Consider the following 19,882-nt stretch of genomic DNA (forward strand, 5'->3'; position numbering starts at 1 on the left):
ATCTCTCTCGCTGCTTAAATCTCAAGGAGTTGAATCTTACTAATTGCAGCAGCCTGAGTCAACTACCGGATCTCTCGCGCAACTTAAATCTCATAGTCTTGATTCTCACTGATTGCAGCAACCTGAGTCAACTACCGGATCTCTCTCGCTGCTTAAATCTCTGGTACTTGGGTCTCACTAATTGTAGCTGCCTGAGTCAACTACCGGATCTCTCTCGAAACTCAAATCTCATAGTCTTGATTCTTACTAATTGCACCAGCCTGAGTCAACTACCGGATCTCTCTCGCTGCTTAAATCTCAAGGAGTTGAATCTTACTAATTGCAGCAGCCTGAGTCAACTACCGGATCTCTCTCGCTGCTTAAATCTCGGGTACTTAAATCTCACTGATTGCAGCAACCTGAGTCAACTACCGGATCTCTCTCGCTGCTTAAATCTCAAGGAGTTGAATCTTACTAATTACAACAGCCTGAGTCAACTACCGGATCTCTCGCGCTGCTTAAATCTCATAGTCTTGATTCTCACTGATTGCAGCAACCTGAGTCAACTACCGGATCTCTCTCGCTGCTTAAATCTCTGGTACTTGGGTCTCACTAATTGCAGCAGCCTGAGTCAACTATACCGGATCTCTCTCGCAACTCAAATCTCATAGTCTTGATTCTTACTAATTGCACCAGCCTGAGTCAACTACCGGATCTCTTGCGCTGCTTAAATCTCAAGGAGTTGAATCTTACTAATTGCAGCAGCCTGAGTCAACTACCGGATCTCTCTCACTGCTTAAATCTCGTGTACTTGAATCTCACTGATTGCAGCAACCTGAGTCAACTACCGGATCTCTCTCGCTGCTTAAATCTCAAGGAGTTGAATCTTACTAATTGCAGCAGCCTGAGTCAACTACCGGATCTCTCGCGCTGCTTAAATCTCATAGTCTTGATTCTTACTGATTGCAGCAACCTGAGTCAACTACCGGATCTCTCTCGCTGCTTAAATCTCTGGTACTCGGGTCTCACTAATTGCAGCAGTCTGAGTCAACTACCGGATCTCTCTCGCAACTCAAATCTCATAGTCTTGATTCTTACTAATTGCACCAGCCTGAGTCAACTACCGGATCTCTCTCGCTGCTTAAATCTCAAGGAGTTGAATCTTACTAATTGCAGCAGCCTGAGTCAACTACCGGATCTCTCTTGCTGCTTAAATCTCGGGTACTTGAATCTCACTGATTGCAGTAACCTGAGTCAACTACCGGATCTCTCTCGCTGCTTAAATCTCAAGGAGTTGAATCTTACTAATTGCAGCAGCCTGAGTCAACTACCGGATCTCTCACGCTGCTTAAATCTCATAGTCTTGATTCTCACTGATTGCAGCAACCTGAGTCAACTACCGGATCTCTCTCGCTGCTTAAATCTCTGGTACTTGGGTCTCACTAATTGTAGCAGCCTGAGTCAACTACCGGATCTCTCTCGCAACTCAAATCTCATAGTCTTGATTCTTACTAATTGCACCAGCCTGAGTCAACTACCGGATCTCTCTCGCTGCTTAAATCTCAAGGAGTTGAATCTTATTAATTGCAGCAGCCTGAGTCAACTACCGGATCTCTCTCGCTGCTTAAATCTCGGGTACTTGAATCTCACTGATTGCAGCTACCTGAGTCAACTACTGGATCTCTCTCGCTGCTTAAATCTCCAGGAGTTTAATCTTACTAATTGCAGCAGCCTGAGTCAACTACCGGACGTTTCTGGCAAAGTGTTATTTACAAAACCGAAGGTATTTACATTTCTTTGTTTTAAGACATGACAATTAAGTTTTAGTTTTTTACAAATATTATCTCCAATTAACAAATGATATTTTTTATAAAAAAAAATATACATTGACGTGAAAGTGCTGCTGCTTTGAAACCCAAAGTTAAAAAGGTAGCTGTAGTTCTCTATAAATCAATTTTTTTTTAGTAATATCTGGTCAGAATATATATTTATTTTTTTTACTTGTACTCTCAATACTGAAGAATTTAAGTGAAAGTGGTAGGACACAGGTTGAAACTAAAGTTTTTAGTGAAGTATTAAAAGTGAAAAAACAAAATTAACGAATAAATAAAAAAAAAAACTGTTTCATCAGTATTCATAATTTTGGATTTTATATATAATTAAAACTAGAAAGTTTGATACATGTTCAACGACCAATGTCTATTTAGATTAGTGTCCACAATTTCTGTTAATTATATAAATGTCCTGTCTTTCTCTTTGCTAAATCTGAAAAAATCTTAGCATATTATATACACCGCCATTTTCAATAAATCTGCTAACACTGCGAACTGCAAAGGTCTCAACGAGACAATTATTTTGATACAAATGAAGATATAGTTCTAATTACGTGGTATTTTTTTTTATTAACGGCGGGAAAAAATAACAATTTAAAAAAAAAGTGGATTTTTACATAATTTTTAAACATGCGATTATTTTCATTTTGTTATCTGGAAATAATAGTATATCTCTAATTTTGTGAACAGACATGCTTCGGTCCTTGAAGGCTTAGAGTCACTTACCATTCTAGTCTCTAATTAAACATTCATTGTCTGTATGTCACCATCTGAAGTAACAGATTAAGCCCTTCGATGTTTACGCGATTGTTGATCCTTTGAGCTCTTGATGCTGAGGTATGTCCAGTGGAATTATTGGACGTTGAAATCCTTGACAAACATGTAATCCGAAGAAACTCTGCGAACTAACCACTATTGGACGTTGAAAGTTTTAATGAATTTGGAACAGAAAATACAAGGTATTATTTTTAGCCTTTTTTAGCTGAACAGATGGCCCGTGAACTTCACTTTGACTCTCAGTTTTTTTTATTTTTCTTTTAGTGTTCACCCACTACTACAAAATACCCTTTTAGAGTCGCTCAAAAAGCGACGCGTTATATTTTGGGCGTCGCTTTTTGAGCGACGCATATGTTAGTGACGCCCAAAAGTTTGGCGTCGCTTGTGATCGAGCGACGCTCCACGTAAGCGCCACGTTGGATTGGCGGGTTTTTTTAATTGGGCATCGCTCGTTTTATAAGTGTCGCATAATAACCTGGCGTCGCTCATTTTTTAAGCGACGTCAGCTTGGCGTCGCTCATTTTTTGAGCGACGCCAGACTGGAGTCGCTCAAAAATTGAGCGACGCCAGACTTTTAGAGTCGCTCAATTTTTGAGCGACTCCGGGCTGGAGTCGCTCAAAAATTGAGCGACTCTAAAAGTCTGGCGTCGCTCAAAAAATGAGCGACGCGAGATTATTATTATTTTTTTTTAATATTTAAAAACTATGTTTTACCCAATTTTCCTGCTACAAAACAGACGAAACAATACTCAAACCAAGCAGAAAAACATATAGCAGCTCAAATTTTTCATGCTAAATTTCAAAATCAAGTTTTTGAACATAACGTAAATAACAGTTAATGCAGTTTTTACAATCAGTTACCATTTTCAGAATAATTCTAGTTCAATATAAAGACATTTAGACTAATTCTAGTAACTTAACGCATCATAGTTCATAGAAAGACATCAACATACCATCCACAATAATTCTAGCATAATCTTGTCGAAGTTCGTCCATGTCGGTCTCACTGTAAGTTTGCAACGATCGCAACTGAAATCAAAATAAATAAGCATATTAATATACATACATAACATACTAAAAAACTCTATTAATTAGATACTTACATGTGCGAGGGTATCACGGAATGATCTCCCTCTAAAAAAATCTCTCATCATTAGTAAGACAAAATATCCGCACTCCGTACTTGAAGGTTGTTTCGGGCCCTATATATGATAAAATACATCATTTTTATGAACATGTTTATATTAAAATTATGTATGTTTTATAGTACCTTTTCCTTATGCCAAGTGACCTTCAACGGCACGTTAAAATATCTTCCAAACGCTCTACATAAGATAAGTTTAATAAGTCTAAATGCACAATAGAATTGTAGTTGAAAAATGTCATATACGATAAAAAAGTTACTACTTACGTTGAGAGCACGGATTTGAGATCACTCGGAATAGCATGATGAAGAGGATCAAAATGGTACACATGACCATCTCCGTCCATGACCAAAAGTATCCAATGCCTCCTAAATAAAAAAATTCTTAACTTATAAACAATTTGAAAAAAAAAAATATAATAACTCATTAACGAACTTACGAATAGTTCCATGGCATAAGCAACATTTGTGTTCCTCTCAAAGCATCCAACCGAGATGCAATATGATTCACTCGATCATCGAAGCTCTTAGGTCTAACATCGATTGCAACTTCCACCGGGTTCACAAATCGATATTCGGCTTGTCGATTATTCGCGTACAAGTCCCTAATCAATGAACAAGTTATATACGATTTTTCGTTATTAAAATAAATAGTTTTTTTAGTATACATACCTCATGTATATCATAATAGTTGTGGCTCCAATCTCCTCGGATGCTAAGAACTGTTCAATATCTTCTTTTAAAACCATTAAATCCGCAGGAGTGCCAAATACTACAGGATCGGTGTCCATAGTGTATAAATGATCGTCTGTAGTGTTTGCCACAATATCCAACAACGTCGTAATTGGATTAGCGACATCTTGAGTGAGTGGGACAGTCGGAGGAGGAGGTGGGTGAGATTTTGGTTGCGTTCTAGGCGCGATCGGAGTTGATTTGCCTTTCTTCTTCGAGCTTCGTATGAGAACCTGCATACACTTTCAATTACATCTATAGTAATATAATATAACCAAAAACCAAAATATACTTACATCTTCATCATCTGGTATAACTAGTCTCTTTGGCCATGCAACAATAGATTTTATCGCGTCGGATAGAATCACCATCTCGTCATCTACAGGAATGGGAAGTGGATCGTTCATGTGCTTGTCTTCTACAAACATCACTGCAACTCTGACATTTTCTGCATCTAGACGCCTCGTGTGCATCATGGGATTCGGGTTCTCATCGACCATTAAAATTCCCGATGCGACGATATTGTCGATGTTCCCAATTGCAAGCAAACAAGTAGTTTCCTATAAGACAATAGACAATAATTATATTCTATTTGAGCGCTATTACGAACAAATCACGACAAATGTACTAACCTTAGTAGACGGAGTACGTGTCGCATTTTCAGCAATTGGAGATGGCACGTACGGCTCGGCTCCATGTGGATTAACAGGTTTTTTGGGTCTCTTAATCTTAGATTTACGTGGCGACGGTTGTGGCGAGACACCTTCGGCGACCATAAATTCTATTAACTCCTCATCTGTGAAATCCGGAGGATTATGAGAAACAAAAGGTGTGCGAGGTGATCCTTGTTCTTCGGATTCTGGATGTGGAACCTTCTTTTTCGATCCTTTGGTCGCCTTTTATTTTCGCATCACTGAGGGACCGGGTTCTTCCGTACACGTCTCCTAGTTTAAACAAGATAAAATTTATATTTTTATTTGATCCATGATAGGAAGGATATACCAAAACTACTTGATTTTATTACCTGACGTGGTTGTGAAGTTTGTGGTGTTTGTGATGCAAACAATGGAGAACTAAAAGACGGAGGATTAGGAGAAACATGAGGTGTGTGAGGTGGTCTTTGGTCCTTCTTTTTCGATCCTTTGCTTGCCTTTTGTCCGTGCCCGACTGAGGCTTCGGGTTCTTCCACAAACGTCTCCTAGTTTAACGATAGTAAAATTTATATTATTATTTGATATATAATAATATGATGTACCAAAACTACTTGATTTTATTACCTGATGAGGATGTGGAGTATCATGTTGTTGCGGCACCTGAAACGGAGTACGTTGGGGAGTATAGTGTGGTTGAGGCATATGAAACTGAGAACTGAAATCTCCATGATAGGAAGGAGCTTATTGCCATTGTTGAAAAGGAATACTGAAAAGAAGACAGACAGTACTCCACGATCCGGTATAGTTCCCTCTGGATGCTTCTTCCTCTATGTTAAGAACATGAATTATAGTAAATATATAAAAAATGGGACGATACATATACTATTAATGAAAAATAAGATACCATTTTCTCTCGTAACTCCGCGTATGATGTTTGCCCTAGTCGATGTGGAGTACTGTCTGTCTTCTTTCTCCCTTGTTGCACTTTTCGAAGTTCCTAAGTCAAAACGTAAATTTTTAGAACTAGATTGTATTTAAGAAAAATGGTTACATAATAACTTACCGCAAATTCTGAACTTAGCCGCTTCTTCACATATTTGATCCAATCATCTTTTGGAATACCGTACTCATCTTCGTGAGACTCTGCAAAACTTTCCGGATTAATGTCTTCTTTAACGATATCGTAGATCTCGCGTGTCAACCTATTCTTGAAATTACGCCACATTTTTCCAATTTTTTTCATTGCCTCATGTCGGTAAATATCGTCGATGTCAAAGGTTGTCTGAAAAATGAGTGTTAGATAATAAACAATTATGTAAACATCATACAAATAGTTGTATACTAAAAGAAAAACTTACATGAATAACGTTCCACATTATGTTCTTAAGGTGGAGAGGAACTTCGCGCCAATCATCGTAAAGAATGGACACTCTTCTAGCTTGAACACCCAAAAAGCTTGCAAAGCTTCTTGCCTTATCACCGATAGGCGCTCCGTACTCATCCACGTCAACTTCGAGTCTAGTTCCTTGACTCCTCACATGTACTATTGCCGGGAGTTTTGTTGGACCTCTTTTTGCTCTCTCACTAGGCGTAGCATCATCGGAACCGGAAGCTTCATTGTCGGACATTTTAAACCTACACAAACAATCAAATAATTATTAATCGATAATAATTCTATAATAACATCATACTGTTCACGATTCTCTTAAACAAATTAACTTACTTCATCATATGTTTAATCTACATAAATGCCCTCTCCATTCTCACGTAAATACAATAACTCCTCGTTGTCAACCAGGATATCATCTTAACATAGACCTTTGATAGGAGTTAACGTTTTAGCTAAAATATCATCATCATGCCCTTCATCCTGAAGTTCCTTTGCGTAATATTTACTCTGCGTAGCGAATACGTATGACCATCTTGACTTGCTCTGACTACGAACATAGAACACTTGTTGTACGTGTGTCGCCATCACGAACGGTTCTTTACGATGACCGATTCTATTTAGATCTACCACTGTAAATCCATTCTTGTTCACTTTAACACCATTATTACTCTCAACCCAATCACACAAAAAAACCGGCTGACGAAAGGACACGTAATCGATTTCCCATATCTCTTTGATAATTCCGTAGTATATCATGTCTGAATATATGGGATTTGTGTCTTTTGCACTCGATATCTGCATAGTCTTCGCAACCAAACTCACCCCGCTATTTTGCGTGACTCTCTTACGATCACGTTCCTCTGTGCTGAACCGTACACCATTAATGATGTAACCTGAATGCTTGATAACTTCTGTACTCGGTATTTTTGATAAACAACGAAGTGTACAAATAGCATCGTTCTTTGTCAAAACTCTCTCTTCTAACCATTTTGAGAATCTGCGCACGTGCTCGTTTTGTATCCATTTCGGAGTTTTATTTGTCGACGTATGTTGCAATAAATTCATGTGTTCTCTGCATTTTTTAAGATAAGAAGTTAATATATATATATATATATATATATATATATATATATATATATATATATAGAAGACTAAAAATATAGGAAAATATAAAATATGATAACTTACTCGATAAATGGCTGAACTAAATCGGAGTTCTCTAAGATCATATGATGCGCTTGCAAAAGCTGTGTATAGGAAACCGAACAAACAACCCCATTGTTTAAGCCTTTACTTGTAACACTATCTCGAACAACATCAGTGCGAAGTCCAACAGCTTCCAAATCGTGCAAGTATTCAGAACAACATTCCACAGATTCTTCAGCCAAGTACCCTTCAACGATACATCCTTCAGGCCGATTTCGATTTCTTACATATCCTTTTAACACTTGCATGAATCTCTCAAAAGGATACATCCATCGAAGATACACAGGTCCGCACAATTGCAGTTCTCTCACCAAATGCACTGTAAGATGAATCATTACGTCGAAGAATGATGGCGGAAAATATTGCTCCAATTTACACAACGTGGTCACAATGTGAGATTGAAGCTCGTCAAGTATCGATGTATCAACAACCTTGGAACAAAGAATGTTAAAAAATGCACAGAGTCGTATAACGGCATCTCTCAATCCGTCTGGGAGCATCGACTCAATGGCCACGGGCAAAAGATGTTGCATCAAAACATGATAATCATGAGACTTGAGTCCAAAGACTTTCAACTCCTCCAAAGAAACATAGCTTCGGATGTTAGCTGCATATCCCTCGGGCACCTTAATATCAAACAACGTTTGACAAAACTTCTTTTTCTCCTCTCTCGTTAGAGTAAAAGAACATGGTGGTAGATATGTACGATTTCCATTCTCCTTCGGAGCTAATTCAGTTCTAATTCCCATATGAACCAAGTCTCGCCGCGACGATATACCATCTTTTGTTTTTCCCGGAATGTTAAGCAGTGTAGAAATGAGACTATCGCACACATTCTTTTCAATATGCATGACATCAAGATTATGACGCACAAGTAGATGCTTCCAATACTCTAACTCGAAGAATATCGATTTCTTCTTCCAACTTCCTTCGACTTTCTCCCCTCTTCTCCTCTTTACAGACGTATCACTCTTCGACTTTTTCACAATTTTTCCCAGAGGCCTAAGTTTCATCTTCGACAACATATTAAAGGTTTCAACTCCTGACAATGGCTTTTTAACTGTACGAAACTCTTTTTTGCCATTAAACGCCGCTTGACATCTGCGAAAACGATGATTTAATGGTAAAAAGCGTCTATGATTCATATACACAACTTTTTGCCCATATTTCAGGTATTGACCTTCAGACCGTCTGCACAAATCGGACATCCCTTAAAGCCTTTGACAGAATAACCAGATAAATTTCCATAAGCCGGGAAATCATTTATGGTCCATAACAGAACAGCCCGAAGTATGAATTCCTCTTTAAGATGTCCATCAAAAGCTTGGACACCATTTTCCCACAACAACTTCAGTTCGTCTATCAATGGAGCCAAATACACATCAATGTCATTACCTGGTTGTTTGGGACCAGAGATGAGTAGAGATAACATCATGAATTTGCGTTTCATGCACAACCAAGGCGAGAGATTATACGTCACAAGAACCACGGGCCAACAACTGTATCTACTGCTTTGTAGACTATGTGGATTAATACCATCGGATGAGAGAGCGAGACGAAGATTTCTAGACTCTTTGCCGAACGTCGGCCACTTTGAATCAACATGTTTCCAGGCATGCGAATCTGCGGGGTGTCGAAGCTTTCCATCATCGATCCTTTGGTTAGCATGCCAAGTCAAACTTTGAGCGTGCTTAGGATTTCGTAATAATCGACGAAAACGCGGAATGATTGGTAGGTGCCACAATAGTTTTACAGGGATTTTAGATTGCTTTTCTGTATCCTTTTTCTGCTTCCACCTAGAAGCTTCACACATGGGACACTGCTCAAGAGTTTCATACTCATTACGGTAAAGGATGCAATCATTTGGACATGCATGAATTTTCTTATATCCCAAACCAATAGCCGCTAGAGTTTTTTTTGCCACATATACAGACGAGGGTATCTGATTATTTTCTGGCAATATATCTCGTAGCAAGCCAAGAAGTTCTGAGAACATAACATCGCTCGATCCGTATTTGGCTTTTAAGTTGAATAACCTTATTAAGGTTGAAAGTTTGGTGAACTTGACACAACCAGGATATAGAGGAGTTTCGGCGTCACTTAAAAGAGAATAAAGCTCGTCGGGATTGTCTTGAAGTTCATCTTGCAAATCATTAACCATCTCAGCAATGTAAGGGGCATCAACGTCTTCTTCATCAGAATTATCTTGAACGACAACATTATGTTCTGCCACATAATTTTCCCCATGGTGTATCCATATCTTATAGCTTTGATCGATACCCTTACATATCAAATGTTCTTTTAGGGTAGTAATGTTACCAAAGCTTAAATTCCCACATTTGACACACGGACATGGAATTCTCTCTATGTTTTCACATACACTAAGACAATGGTCCAAGAACTTTCTCACACCATCCACATATTGGTTTGAATCTCTACGAGCCGACATCCATAACTTATCCATAATAAAGCTATACACAAAAATTAAACCCAATTAAAAAAAAAGACATCTAAACTACATAACATATATGATCATCTCAACACAACAAAATCACACACAATTCACGTGCAAAAAAAAAAAGCGACATCTAAAGTCAAACCTACTAGGAAACATAACTTATATCATTACAAAACAACAAAATTCGCACACAATTCACACACAATTCATGTCCAACAAAGAAAAAGCGACGTCTAAAGTCTATAAACTACTAGTAAACATAACATATCAATACATATATCAAAATCACAAAAAAATAATCATTTTATATTATTAGTGACACACAATTTTCAAGCGACGCCCAATATAATATGTACAAAAAAAAAATTGACATTTTATAAAATAAAACAAAAAACTTACTTGGATGCTAACACGGGCGGCGGCGGCGACGGCGAGTGAAAACCGGATTAAAGGTGTCCACAAGCTAATGAGAGGCTGAAAATATGTAACAAAAAATTTAATAAAATGTTTATTAAAAAAAAAAAACTCTACCCGACGACGGCGACCGGACGAAATCGGAGTTGCGGAGTTACCGGCGGCGACTATGGGCGCGGGGAGGGCGGTAAATAACAACAAATGCACATCTTCACACCGAAATCAATAAAAAATAACCTAAGAATCTTAATATCATGAAATAAAAAAAAAACAAAAAAAACCTAGAGAAAACCCTAAAACTAACATCTTACCCGTGCGTCACGACGGAAAACGTTCACCAAAATCACGACGCCGGCCGGAGTAGAGTGCAAGAAATATGTAATGGTGGTGGAGGTGGTCGGTGGAGATGTGTAATGGTGGTGGAGGTGGGTTTCAATGGAGGTATTTGGGGGTTTTGGAGAGAATGTCGAATGAGGAAGATGAAGTGAGGAGAAAACTGTTGGGCGAATGGTTTTGTGCATTTTTTTTTAAAAAAAAAGGGGGGGCGTCGCTCGCTTTTTGAGCGACGCCAGGCCACGTGGCCCAATCAAATTAAAGTTGCTTAATTTTAATCTTTTCCACGTCAATTGAGCTCCAAAAAATAATGTTACGCGTCGCTCAAAAATGTACCCGACGCAAATATAGCGACTTCTAATAGGTATTTTGTAGTAGTGACCTCCTTCAATTCTCAAAAGTATCAACCAATATGTTATGGCTACCTATAAATTTCCGAAAACATGTTGTCAACCCCTTTGATAAAATGGCTAGGAAAACATGGGATAAAGTCATCCGAAGATAAGTGGCGGGATGGGATTTTGGAGATTCGAGGATATGAATGTGGTTCTTATGGCTGCTCAGACAGAAATATTTCCAACTCTTGTTATGTGATTGGGAGTGGTAACGAGGTTGGGGTTTTCACTGATTTCAAAGACCGGCTCGTTCCTAGTCTTGATCTGAATGCAGGGCAAGGCTTCAAGGTGACCGATATTATGGTTTCTGGAGATCGGGAATGGTATTCCAGGTAAGCTCCCTGACTGTTGACTTTATACGATAATTATGTTAGCGCGATAAGTTCTTGATTTGGCGATAATTATGTTGGAGAATCGTGTCAGATTGCTCGACAGGGAATCGTAGATTGCTGTCAAGTCTGTGGCAGTGAGGATGAAAGGGCTTCATTTGGCGCTGCTTCTTGCAAAATTTTCGCAATACTAAGAGAGTTATTTTCAAAGGTGACCGATATTATGGTTTATGGAGATCGGGAATGGTAAGCTCCGTGACTGTTGACTTTATATTATGTTAGTGCAATAAGTTCTTGATTTGGAGAATCGTGTCTGATTGCTCGGCGACTTCCTGGAAATTGTGTGTGGTTCAGTGAGGCATTTGGTTATGGAGGCTGAGATGAAAGGGCTTCATTTGGCTCTGATTCTTGCAAAATTTCACAATACTAAGAGAGTTATTGTCAAAGGAGACAATCAGGCTTTCATGGATAGCTTTATGAACGACAAACCGAGTCCAGATTGGAATAGCTTTGCTCTCCTTTTTACTTTAATTTTAAGTTTGTTAGTTGATTGATTTGAGTCTTGTAAGTTGTAAATGGACAGTGAGGAAGTCGATTTTCGTAGCTCATTCGCTTTTTAAATGGGCCGTGAAATTACGACTTTCCGATTTTGTATCCTTACCCGACAACCGGAGTTTTAATGAGGTGGTGGGGTACACTTTCCTCTTCGTCACACCTATTTGGGGACGGGGAGGTTTTAATGAGGCCCTGTTTTCTTAAAAAAAACAAAAAAAATCGACAACCCAATATCAACATTTTGTAGTAGTGTACGTTCATATTTTCAACAAAAAAAAAAAAATTGCATTCTTGGCACATAATTGTATTATAATGGATATTATTGAGATTATTTTATTATAAAAATAGGTAAAAAATCTGTTATAAATATGACTCATTTTATTTTAGTGTTTTTTTTTTTTTTTTTTTTTGTGTATTGATGAACTAATTAGTGACATCATTAATAGAGCTTGAGTTGATAACTTTTGTAATATTTCGGAACAGCAATTTTTTATTTTATTTTTTTAATATGAATGTAAGTTAATAAAGATGCTACCGGAGCAAAAATCAATAGCTCAAGAGGCCAATGCGAAAATGAAAAAAAAAAATCAAGGGTAAAAATGAAATTATCTGACAATTCAAGTTTTACCGTTGCCGAAAAGCCTACCTTAAATTTCCGGACGCTTATACTTCCTTACTAGTTTTCACATTTTTCTTTTCAATATTTTAAAAACTTTAGTCTTTGATCTCTCATAGCTTCCCAGAGCCTGGGTAAACTCTCGGATAATTTAAGTCTTGAATTTTTGTTTATCCAATAAACTACGAGAGCTTTTTTTTTTGGGGTAAACATGATCAAATGGAACGGACAGACGGGGACCGTTTATCCGTTTGATCACCACATGATATTTTACTGAAATAGAATTTTACTTTCATCTATAATTACTTAAACTCTAATATTTTTTTTGAAACAGTGACATGCCTTTATACACCCTGAATCATAGACCATGCACAAGTTGATATCAAACCCAAAATATTTTTATGAATCTAAGCAAGAACTTTGCTCCTATGCATATAACATGACACGAAGAGTAAGACATGATGTGAATGAATTAAGAATATAATCCACCATATTAGCTCTATTCCCATAAAGAGTGTTACAAGCTGTGACTTTGGTTTGGAACGCGGATTTTACTAGGAAGAATGCGGTAAGTAAAGGTTGGAAAAAAATTATATTAATAATTAGTACAATAAACAAATCACTCACATTTTATTAAAATTATAGAAAAAATTTAAATAGAACAACAATGAATATATAGCTGTATCAATATTAGATATAAACGTAATTTCGGAATTATTGACATTTGTTTGTATGAAAGATTTTCGGATACTCATATAACCACAATCATAAATCAACACTGAAAAACGCCAATATATATAAACTAAAACCAAAGAAAACCTTGAACAAATTTTTTCTTCAATATCCAAACACATCATAAAAATGAATAAACATATTTTTACTCCATCGTTCACAAGATTAATATGGATTTACTTAATAATAATCCATATAAACATGTTATTCCTCTAATTATTAAATAAACCTTCTCTTACTCTTTAAAAATCAAGTAAAAAAATCAATATCCAAAAACATCAATAATAGTTTATATTAAACAACACTAACCATCCATTCCCAGAAACAACTACAACAAAATCAGTCTATATAAACCTGATGCAACAATATGATAGACATTTCTAATGCAAAAAATATAAAAGCCATGTGTTAACACAAAAAAATAACGATCCTTACTCATAAAAAAATGGTAAAAATTGTATAACAATTTGTATATATAAAAGAATTAATGACATTTTTGGCCCCTCGTCTTGGACCTCTTTAACACTTTGGTCCCTGATTAAAAAACCCTGCAGTCTTGGCCCATTATGATAGTCATTTTTTCACTTTCAGTCCTTCTGTTAAAAAAACCGTCAAAACAGATGAAAAATGGATCATGTGCGTATCACGTGCCTTTTAAATGAGGACAAAATCGTAATTTAATAATAAATTAAAAAACAAATCATATTACTATTAAAATTAATAAAATAAAAAATAATAGTTAAAAAAAATAAAAATATCTTCTTCTTCTTCTTCTTCTCTCTCTCGCGTTGCTTCTGCGTTGCTTCTCCGTCGACGCAGACCATGATCATCGAGAACTAGGCTGGCTAAATCGAGCTTCGTCGGCCTTTGACTTTGATTGGAAAGGCTCGAAGAGCCCCGAAGAGCCGGTCTTCTCGTTCCTGATCCCGAGCGTGGCCCTGAATTGGGGTTTGGTGAATTGGGGGAAGACAGAGGCCAAAAATGACAGAGGTCAAAGACGAGGTCCAAGACGAGAGGCCCGCGAAACCCTCTCCACGATCCCGACCCCGACCCCAACCCCGATAACATGGAGACCTCGGTCTTCCCCCAATTCACCAAACCCTAATTTTGCTGACAATCCTATTTTCCGAAGATGAAGCACACGAAGAAGAACGCAAAGAAGAAGCGGAGCTCGCAACCGCCATCTCAGGCTCCGGCCAGCAAGACCATCGACGAACGGAGAAGCGAAGACGCCGGAGAGACGGAGATGAAGAAGAAGAGTGCGATCCACGCGCTCGCGGAGGCTTTCTGCTCCGCGTCGCTCGACGAGGCTGCGATGGCCTACGACGAGGCCGGCGGCGATGTCCACAGGGCGGCGGAGATCTTATCTGTGGAGATGTTGGAGAGCTCCGACGCGCTGTCGACGAGTTCGGTCTCCGGCGACGCCTCGAGCTCGAGCTCAGGATCGGGATCGGGATCGTCGGACGGGTTCGCCGAGAGTCTGGTTAATTGCGAGGCGGACTTCCGGAGGAGCAAGCAAAAGCGCGTGGTTGCCGCCACGGGCATGGTCTCGACTGTCATTGGCAGGCAGTACGCTGTGCCGAGCCCGAGGAAGTCGAAGCTCAAAGGTTTTGACAATGGCGTAAAGGACAGAGAAAGAGCTGAGCAATTTCTCTGCTCTATGCTTGGAGACGAGTCCGAGCTCAGCTTGGCCGTCGTTAGAGACGTATACTGTAAGTAATATCTGTTTCATTGGTTCACTGTGTTTAGTCTCTCCTTTTTTCGCTCTTTCCGAATAGTACCATTGAGCTGATATCAGTTATTCGACAAGATGTTACGCTAGATGTGAAACTAATCACGAGTCAGTCGTTTTGTTTTCATTGAGCTGATATCAAATTTGTTTTATAATCAAATGCTGACTTCTCCATTTTATTTATTTTTATTTTATTAATTTTAATCGTAATATGATTTGTTTTTTAATTTATTATTAAATTACGATTTTGTCCTCATTTAAAAGGCACGTGATACGCACATGATCCATTTTTCATCTGTTTTGACGGTTTTTTTAACAGAAGGACTGAAAATGAAAAAATGACTATCATAATGGGTCAAGAATGCAAGTTTTTTTAATCAGGGACCAAGGTGTTAAAGAGGTCAAAGACGAGGGGCCAAAAATGTCATTAATTCTATATAAAAAACAACTTCTAGTAAAAAAAACCAACTTTTTTTTTTATATAAATAAAGGGTGCAGTAGCAAAATAACCAAATGGAAATATTGAAATTTTAATATAGCCAACGTTTCATAAGTTTTAGTTTAGTAGCCATTCGCTGATGTGGAAAAATTTCAAAAACGTGTAAAAAAATCGATGTTGTCCTTAATTAGAAAAGGACATTTTAATTTATTAGTTTTCAGAAATTAAATGAAAGAGCGTCATAATTAAATCCCGCAATTTATGTAAGTGTCCCTAATGCACACATATTAATTTCTGAAGAAACAAAATTAATATTGAGAAACAAACTGAGTTTGAAAAAAATATTCCCGAAGAAGAAGATGAAGACGATTATGGGCCTCGTAAGACTCTTCGTCGGTCTCCTCCACGTCTGACGCCGTTTGGAGCCAAATTTATTCAAAACTTTTTTATAGCGATTATGATTATGATAAAAAAAAAAAAAAAGAATTATAGAGCTTATGTCGCAGTGACTTGAATTTGAATGTATTAATACGTGTAACATGGTGTGAACGGTAGATATTGTTTCTAAATGATCACTCTTTTTTTATATCACCTATCTTTTTTTCTTTTTTTTTTTAAATTTGAGTGAACCATTTCATTAATTTAGACAACCAAAATCACTTGCTATGACATGTTCGATACAAAGCTGGTACTCAGAGAGGCAACAAACAACGTTGGAATAATTAAACAAAAAATTGTCTGCGTAACCATCTTTAAGCCTAGCGATTTGGTTTTAGCCACCCTTTCGTTAATTTTCTGTAAATAGTCATCTTGCTTACGTGGCAGCTTATTAATTGAAATACTTTTACAAGTTTGCCCTTATTTATTACCTATATTCCCTAATTATAATTAGAGATTTTCTTATAAATTTTGAATCTTACCGATTTGGAAACATTGTTAGTGTATTTTGAATTTCTGGGCGTGAGGATATGGATTTTTTCAGCGTTGACTTTAGCAAATTAGTTTTTTCGTGGCTATTAATTATGGATAAAATCTGTAAATATATTTTTTTTATTGAATATATCTGTAAATAAAACATACATTTACGTGACTCATTAACATATTAACAGATATTTGTACTGTAAATTTCTTCCTTGCGCATTTACAATACTCATTTACAATAAACACTGTTAAAAAAAAACAAAAAACTCTGCCGTCCTTAAAAAGGAAACAAAAAGTGTGTATCGATCGATCGATGGCGGCGTGCGAGCAAGTGTCGGGCCTTCCTTCTTCCCGACGCCGACGCCGACACCTTCCCCAACGGGTTGAACGGCCCACCCAGGTGAAGCTCGCTCGCCCCCAGCGCTCCTCCCCCGGCAACCTCACCGTCGGCGACCTCAATGTCCTCCTCGACCACCTCGCCACGACTTTCGATTCGTGACGCGCCGCGGCCTGGAAGAGCTGTGACGGTGGTGGTGGTGGGGGAGTCGGTGTTTGTGCATGGAGGGATCCTGGCGGAGCACGTGGATTACGGCTTGGAGCGCATGAACAGAGAGGTGAGGGAAGAATTCAAATTTCTGAAGATTTGATTTTTCTTTTTCTTAGTTTGAAATTTATGGTAATTAATTAATGACATTTAATTTCCTTCATCGAATAGCGAGAACAGTTATTATGACCAAATTTATGTATTAATTTTTTAATTATTCTGCTTCAAAATGGGCGGGATATTTTTTACGTCTGTTTGGTCTTTTAACTTCTTGTTAATTGATGGGTGTTGCTATTTATGAAAAATTAACTAAAGGTTGGCTAAAACCAAAACCTTTATAGCCGTGTGGCTATATAGCTATATAACCCATAATTAAAAGATGACCTAGCCAGTGTGTGAGTCGCTTCGTTTATCTTGGGGTGAAGAGACTCGAGCAAGCACCAGCTTCAGATTGGCTATTTAAAAAAAAAAATTGAAATCTTGGTTGGAAAACAATTCCAACGTTTGATGTGGCTTAGTAAGTATAATTTCTCTTTTATAAATGCATTCAGCCAAATTGTTTAGACCACGATTTGGTTTTTTAAGAAATAATTTTATATCTTTTTGGACTGAAAAAAAGAAGGGAAAATGACACATATATTCCCTGTATTTTAGTGAAATATCGAGTTTAATATTTGATTTTAAAAAATGTTAAGTTCATATCCTCTGTTAAACTTAAATGACGAATACAATTCTAACGTTTGATGTGGCTTAGTAAGTATAATTTCTCTTTTATAAATGCATACAGCCAAATTGTTTAGACCACGTTTGGGTTTTTTTAGAGGGTTAAATAATTTTATATCATTTTGGACTAAAAAAAAGAGAAAATGACACATATATACCCTGTATTTTAGTGAACTGTCGAGTTTAATATTTGATTTTAAAAAATGTCGAGTTCATATACTCTGTTAAAGTTAAATGCCGAAATTATACCTTGAAATAGATAACAGTGACATTAATCTCCCTTTCATTGATGTTGACACTTATATAAGAAAAATCGAACCAAACCCCAAAATAATACCCTAACCTCCAAATCCCAATTTTGAAATAAAAATAGCCTTAAATCGAAATAAACCAATAAAATTCATACTTCTCAAGAGATGGTTTCACTCCCTCTTCGAATCGCAACTCCGAATCTTGGATTCCTTACTTGAATCTGTGATTTTGATAATTATCAATTGTCGATTTTTACCTCTTGACTTTATTTGTGTTCTCCACGATTCATAGACTGTTGTTTGTTTTCCCGTTTTTAAATAAATTACATATAAAGCGCGAATGAATAAAGGTAATTGGTATTTACATATAAATATTATAGTCAACGTAGATTGTGGTCTACAACGGATATTTGCCACGTTTTGGAAGAGAATCGAGTAAGCCTTGCCAATTATCAAGATCTGTTAAAACTTGTTTGCATCAACATTATACTATATCATCATATTATAAATATGCGGTCATTTTTTTCTTCTATAAATTGTGATAAGGGGACAAAAGAAATTCAAGGAGTTCTCTTGACGTGTATGTCACCATTTGACATAGCAGATCCATTGACTATAAGCCCTCTGAACTTTAAAGAAAACGTCCATTAGGAAAATAGTCAATTTAAACGTGTGATATTGCTAAATAGCCAACATTTCGTAAATCTTAGGTAAATAATCACAAAGATGGCATGGCCCTATCAAAAAAATTTATATTTTCCAAGTTTATCCCTCCTTTTTATTTCCGAATTTTCATTATTAATTCAACAATTTATTTAAAGCAATTTTTTTTTAATTTGAATTTTAGATTCACTTGCTTATATTTCCAAAAATATAGAAAGTAGTTATTTCTACATTATTTCATGGATTTCTGATAGCATATCAATGCTCAAAATATACGTATTTACAGATATTTATACGTATTTACTATGATTTTTACATTATTACTATGATTTTGTGTTCTTTAAAATCATAGTTCACATTTATACGTATTTACAGATATTTACAGAATATTTACAATTATTGACACATATTAATAGATATTAACACATTTATTCTACGTTTTTATTTGAATATTTTTGTGAGTCATTCATTTAAATTTGAATTGTGTTATGTGTTTAAATTTAGAAATTAATTATTTAGTTGACTTAATCGTGTTAAGAGAGGCGATTGATCAAATTTATTTAAATAGTCAACGTTTGAGCGGGAATGATGTGTATGGGTATTCTTGTTAAACTGCGCTTGTAAATAAAAAACAGTGGCTATTTACCTAAGATTAACAAAACGTTGGCTATTTAACAATATCAATCGTTTAAATTTGCTATTTTCCTAATTAATTGTTAAAAATGTGTAATCTATGGTTTCTTGATATTTATCGTGTGAGTGGAAGAAAACACTACTTACCGGAAGATCAAGATTCTCTTCCCGCTACGCTGAGATATATCCACAAGAGATGTTCTAACAATGCTTTCTCTTGTACGACAGTCGATATATCAGAGTAGTTTTGCCATCAAGGCTTCGCGGTCTGTGCTGTCATCTCATTCAGCCCAAATTTTAGCTACACACGAGCTAGCCTCGTGTGGGAATCACGTTTCACAATCGATCACGAAGAAATTAGCGCCGATCCACATCATATTTTTAACATGATCTCAGTCGAAGGCTATGGTCGTGTTGTGATGCAATCCTTT

At 36.9% G+C, this 19,882-nt stretch overlaps 3 protein-coding genes across 5 annotated transcripts in view; 2 read left to right on the forward strand and 1 right to left on the reverse strand.

Annotated features, from left to right (window-relative positions):
* The window catches only part of LOC149394363 (TMV resistance protein N-like), a 30,302-nt gene that overhangs the window by 9,070 nt on the left and 1,350 nt on the right, over positions 1–19,882 (forward strand). The window lies entirely within an intron of this gene.
* On the forward strand, positions 2,739–12,361 carry LOC149394364 (uncharacterized). 2 transcript variants are annotated; one of them, XM_089616724.1, is made up of 3 exons: positions 2,739–2,770; positions 11,393–11,645; positions 11,997–12,361. In XM_089616724.1, exons 1-3 carry the CDS (start codon positions 2,746–2,748, stop codon positions 12,019–12,021), a joined length of 303 nt encoding a protein of 100 aa, XP_089472850.1. In that variant the 5' UTR covers positions 2,739–2,745; the 3' UTR covers positions 12,022–12,361. The 2 variants fall into 2 exon arrangements, 1 of the variants encoding a protein (XP_089472850.1); XR_016299711.1 differs by lacking the exons at positions 2,739–2,770; positions 11,997–12,361 and adding an exon at positions 11,737–11,801 and having other exon boundaries at positions 11,302–11,645.
* Positions 7,692–9,181, reverse strand: LOC149394365 (uncharacterized). Of its 2 annotated transcripts, XM_089616719.1 has the most exons (2): positions 8,684–9,151; positions 7,692–8,647 (listed from the first exon to the last, which is right to left on the reverse strand). In XM_089616719.1, exons 1-2 carry the CDS (start codon positions 8,919–8,921, stop codon positions 7,692–7,694), a joined length of 1,194 nt encoding a protein of 397 aa, XP_089472845.1. In that variant the 5' UTR covers positions 8,922–9,151. The 2 variants fall into 2 exon arrangements, with proteins under 2 accessions (XP_089472845.1, XP_089472844.1); XM_089616718.1 differs by having other exon boundaries at positions 7,692–9,181.

The sequence above is a fragment of the Urtica dioica genome, chromosome 6 (assembly GCF_054948205.1).
Source record: "Urtica dioica subsp. dioica isolate 48M chromosome 6, U.dioica_male_clone48M_v1_H2, whole genome shotgun sequence".
NCBI classification, from domain to species: Eukaryota; Viridiplantae; Streptophyta; class Magnoliopsida; order Rosales; family Urticaceae; genus Urtica; species Urtica dioica.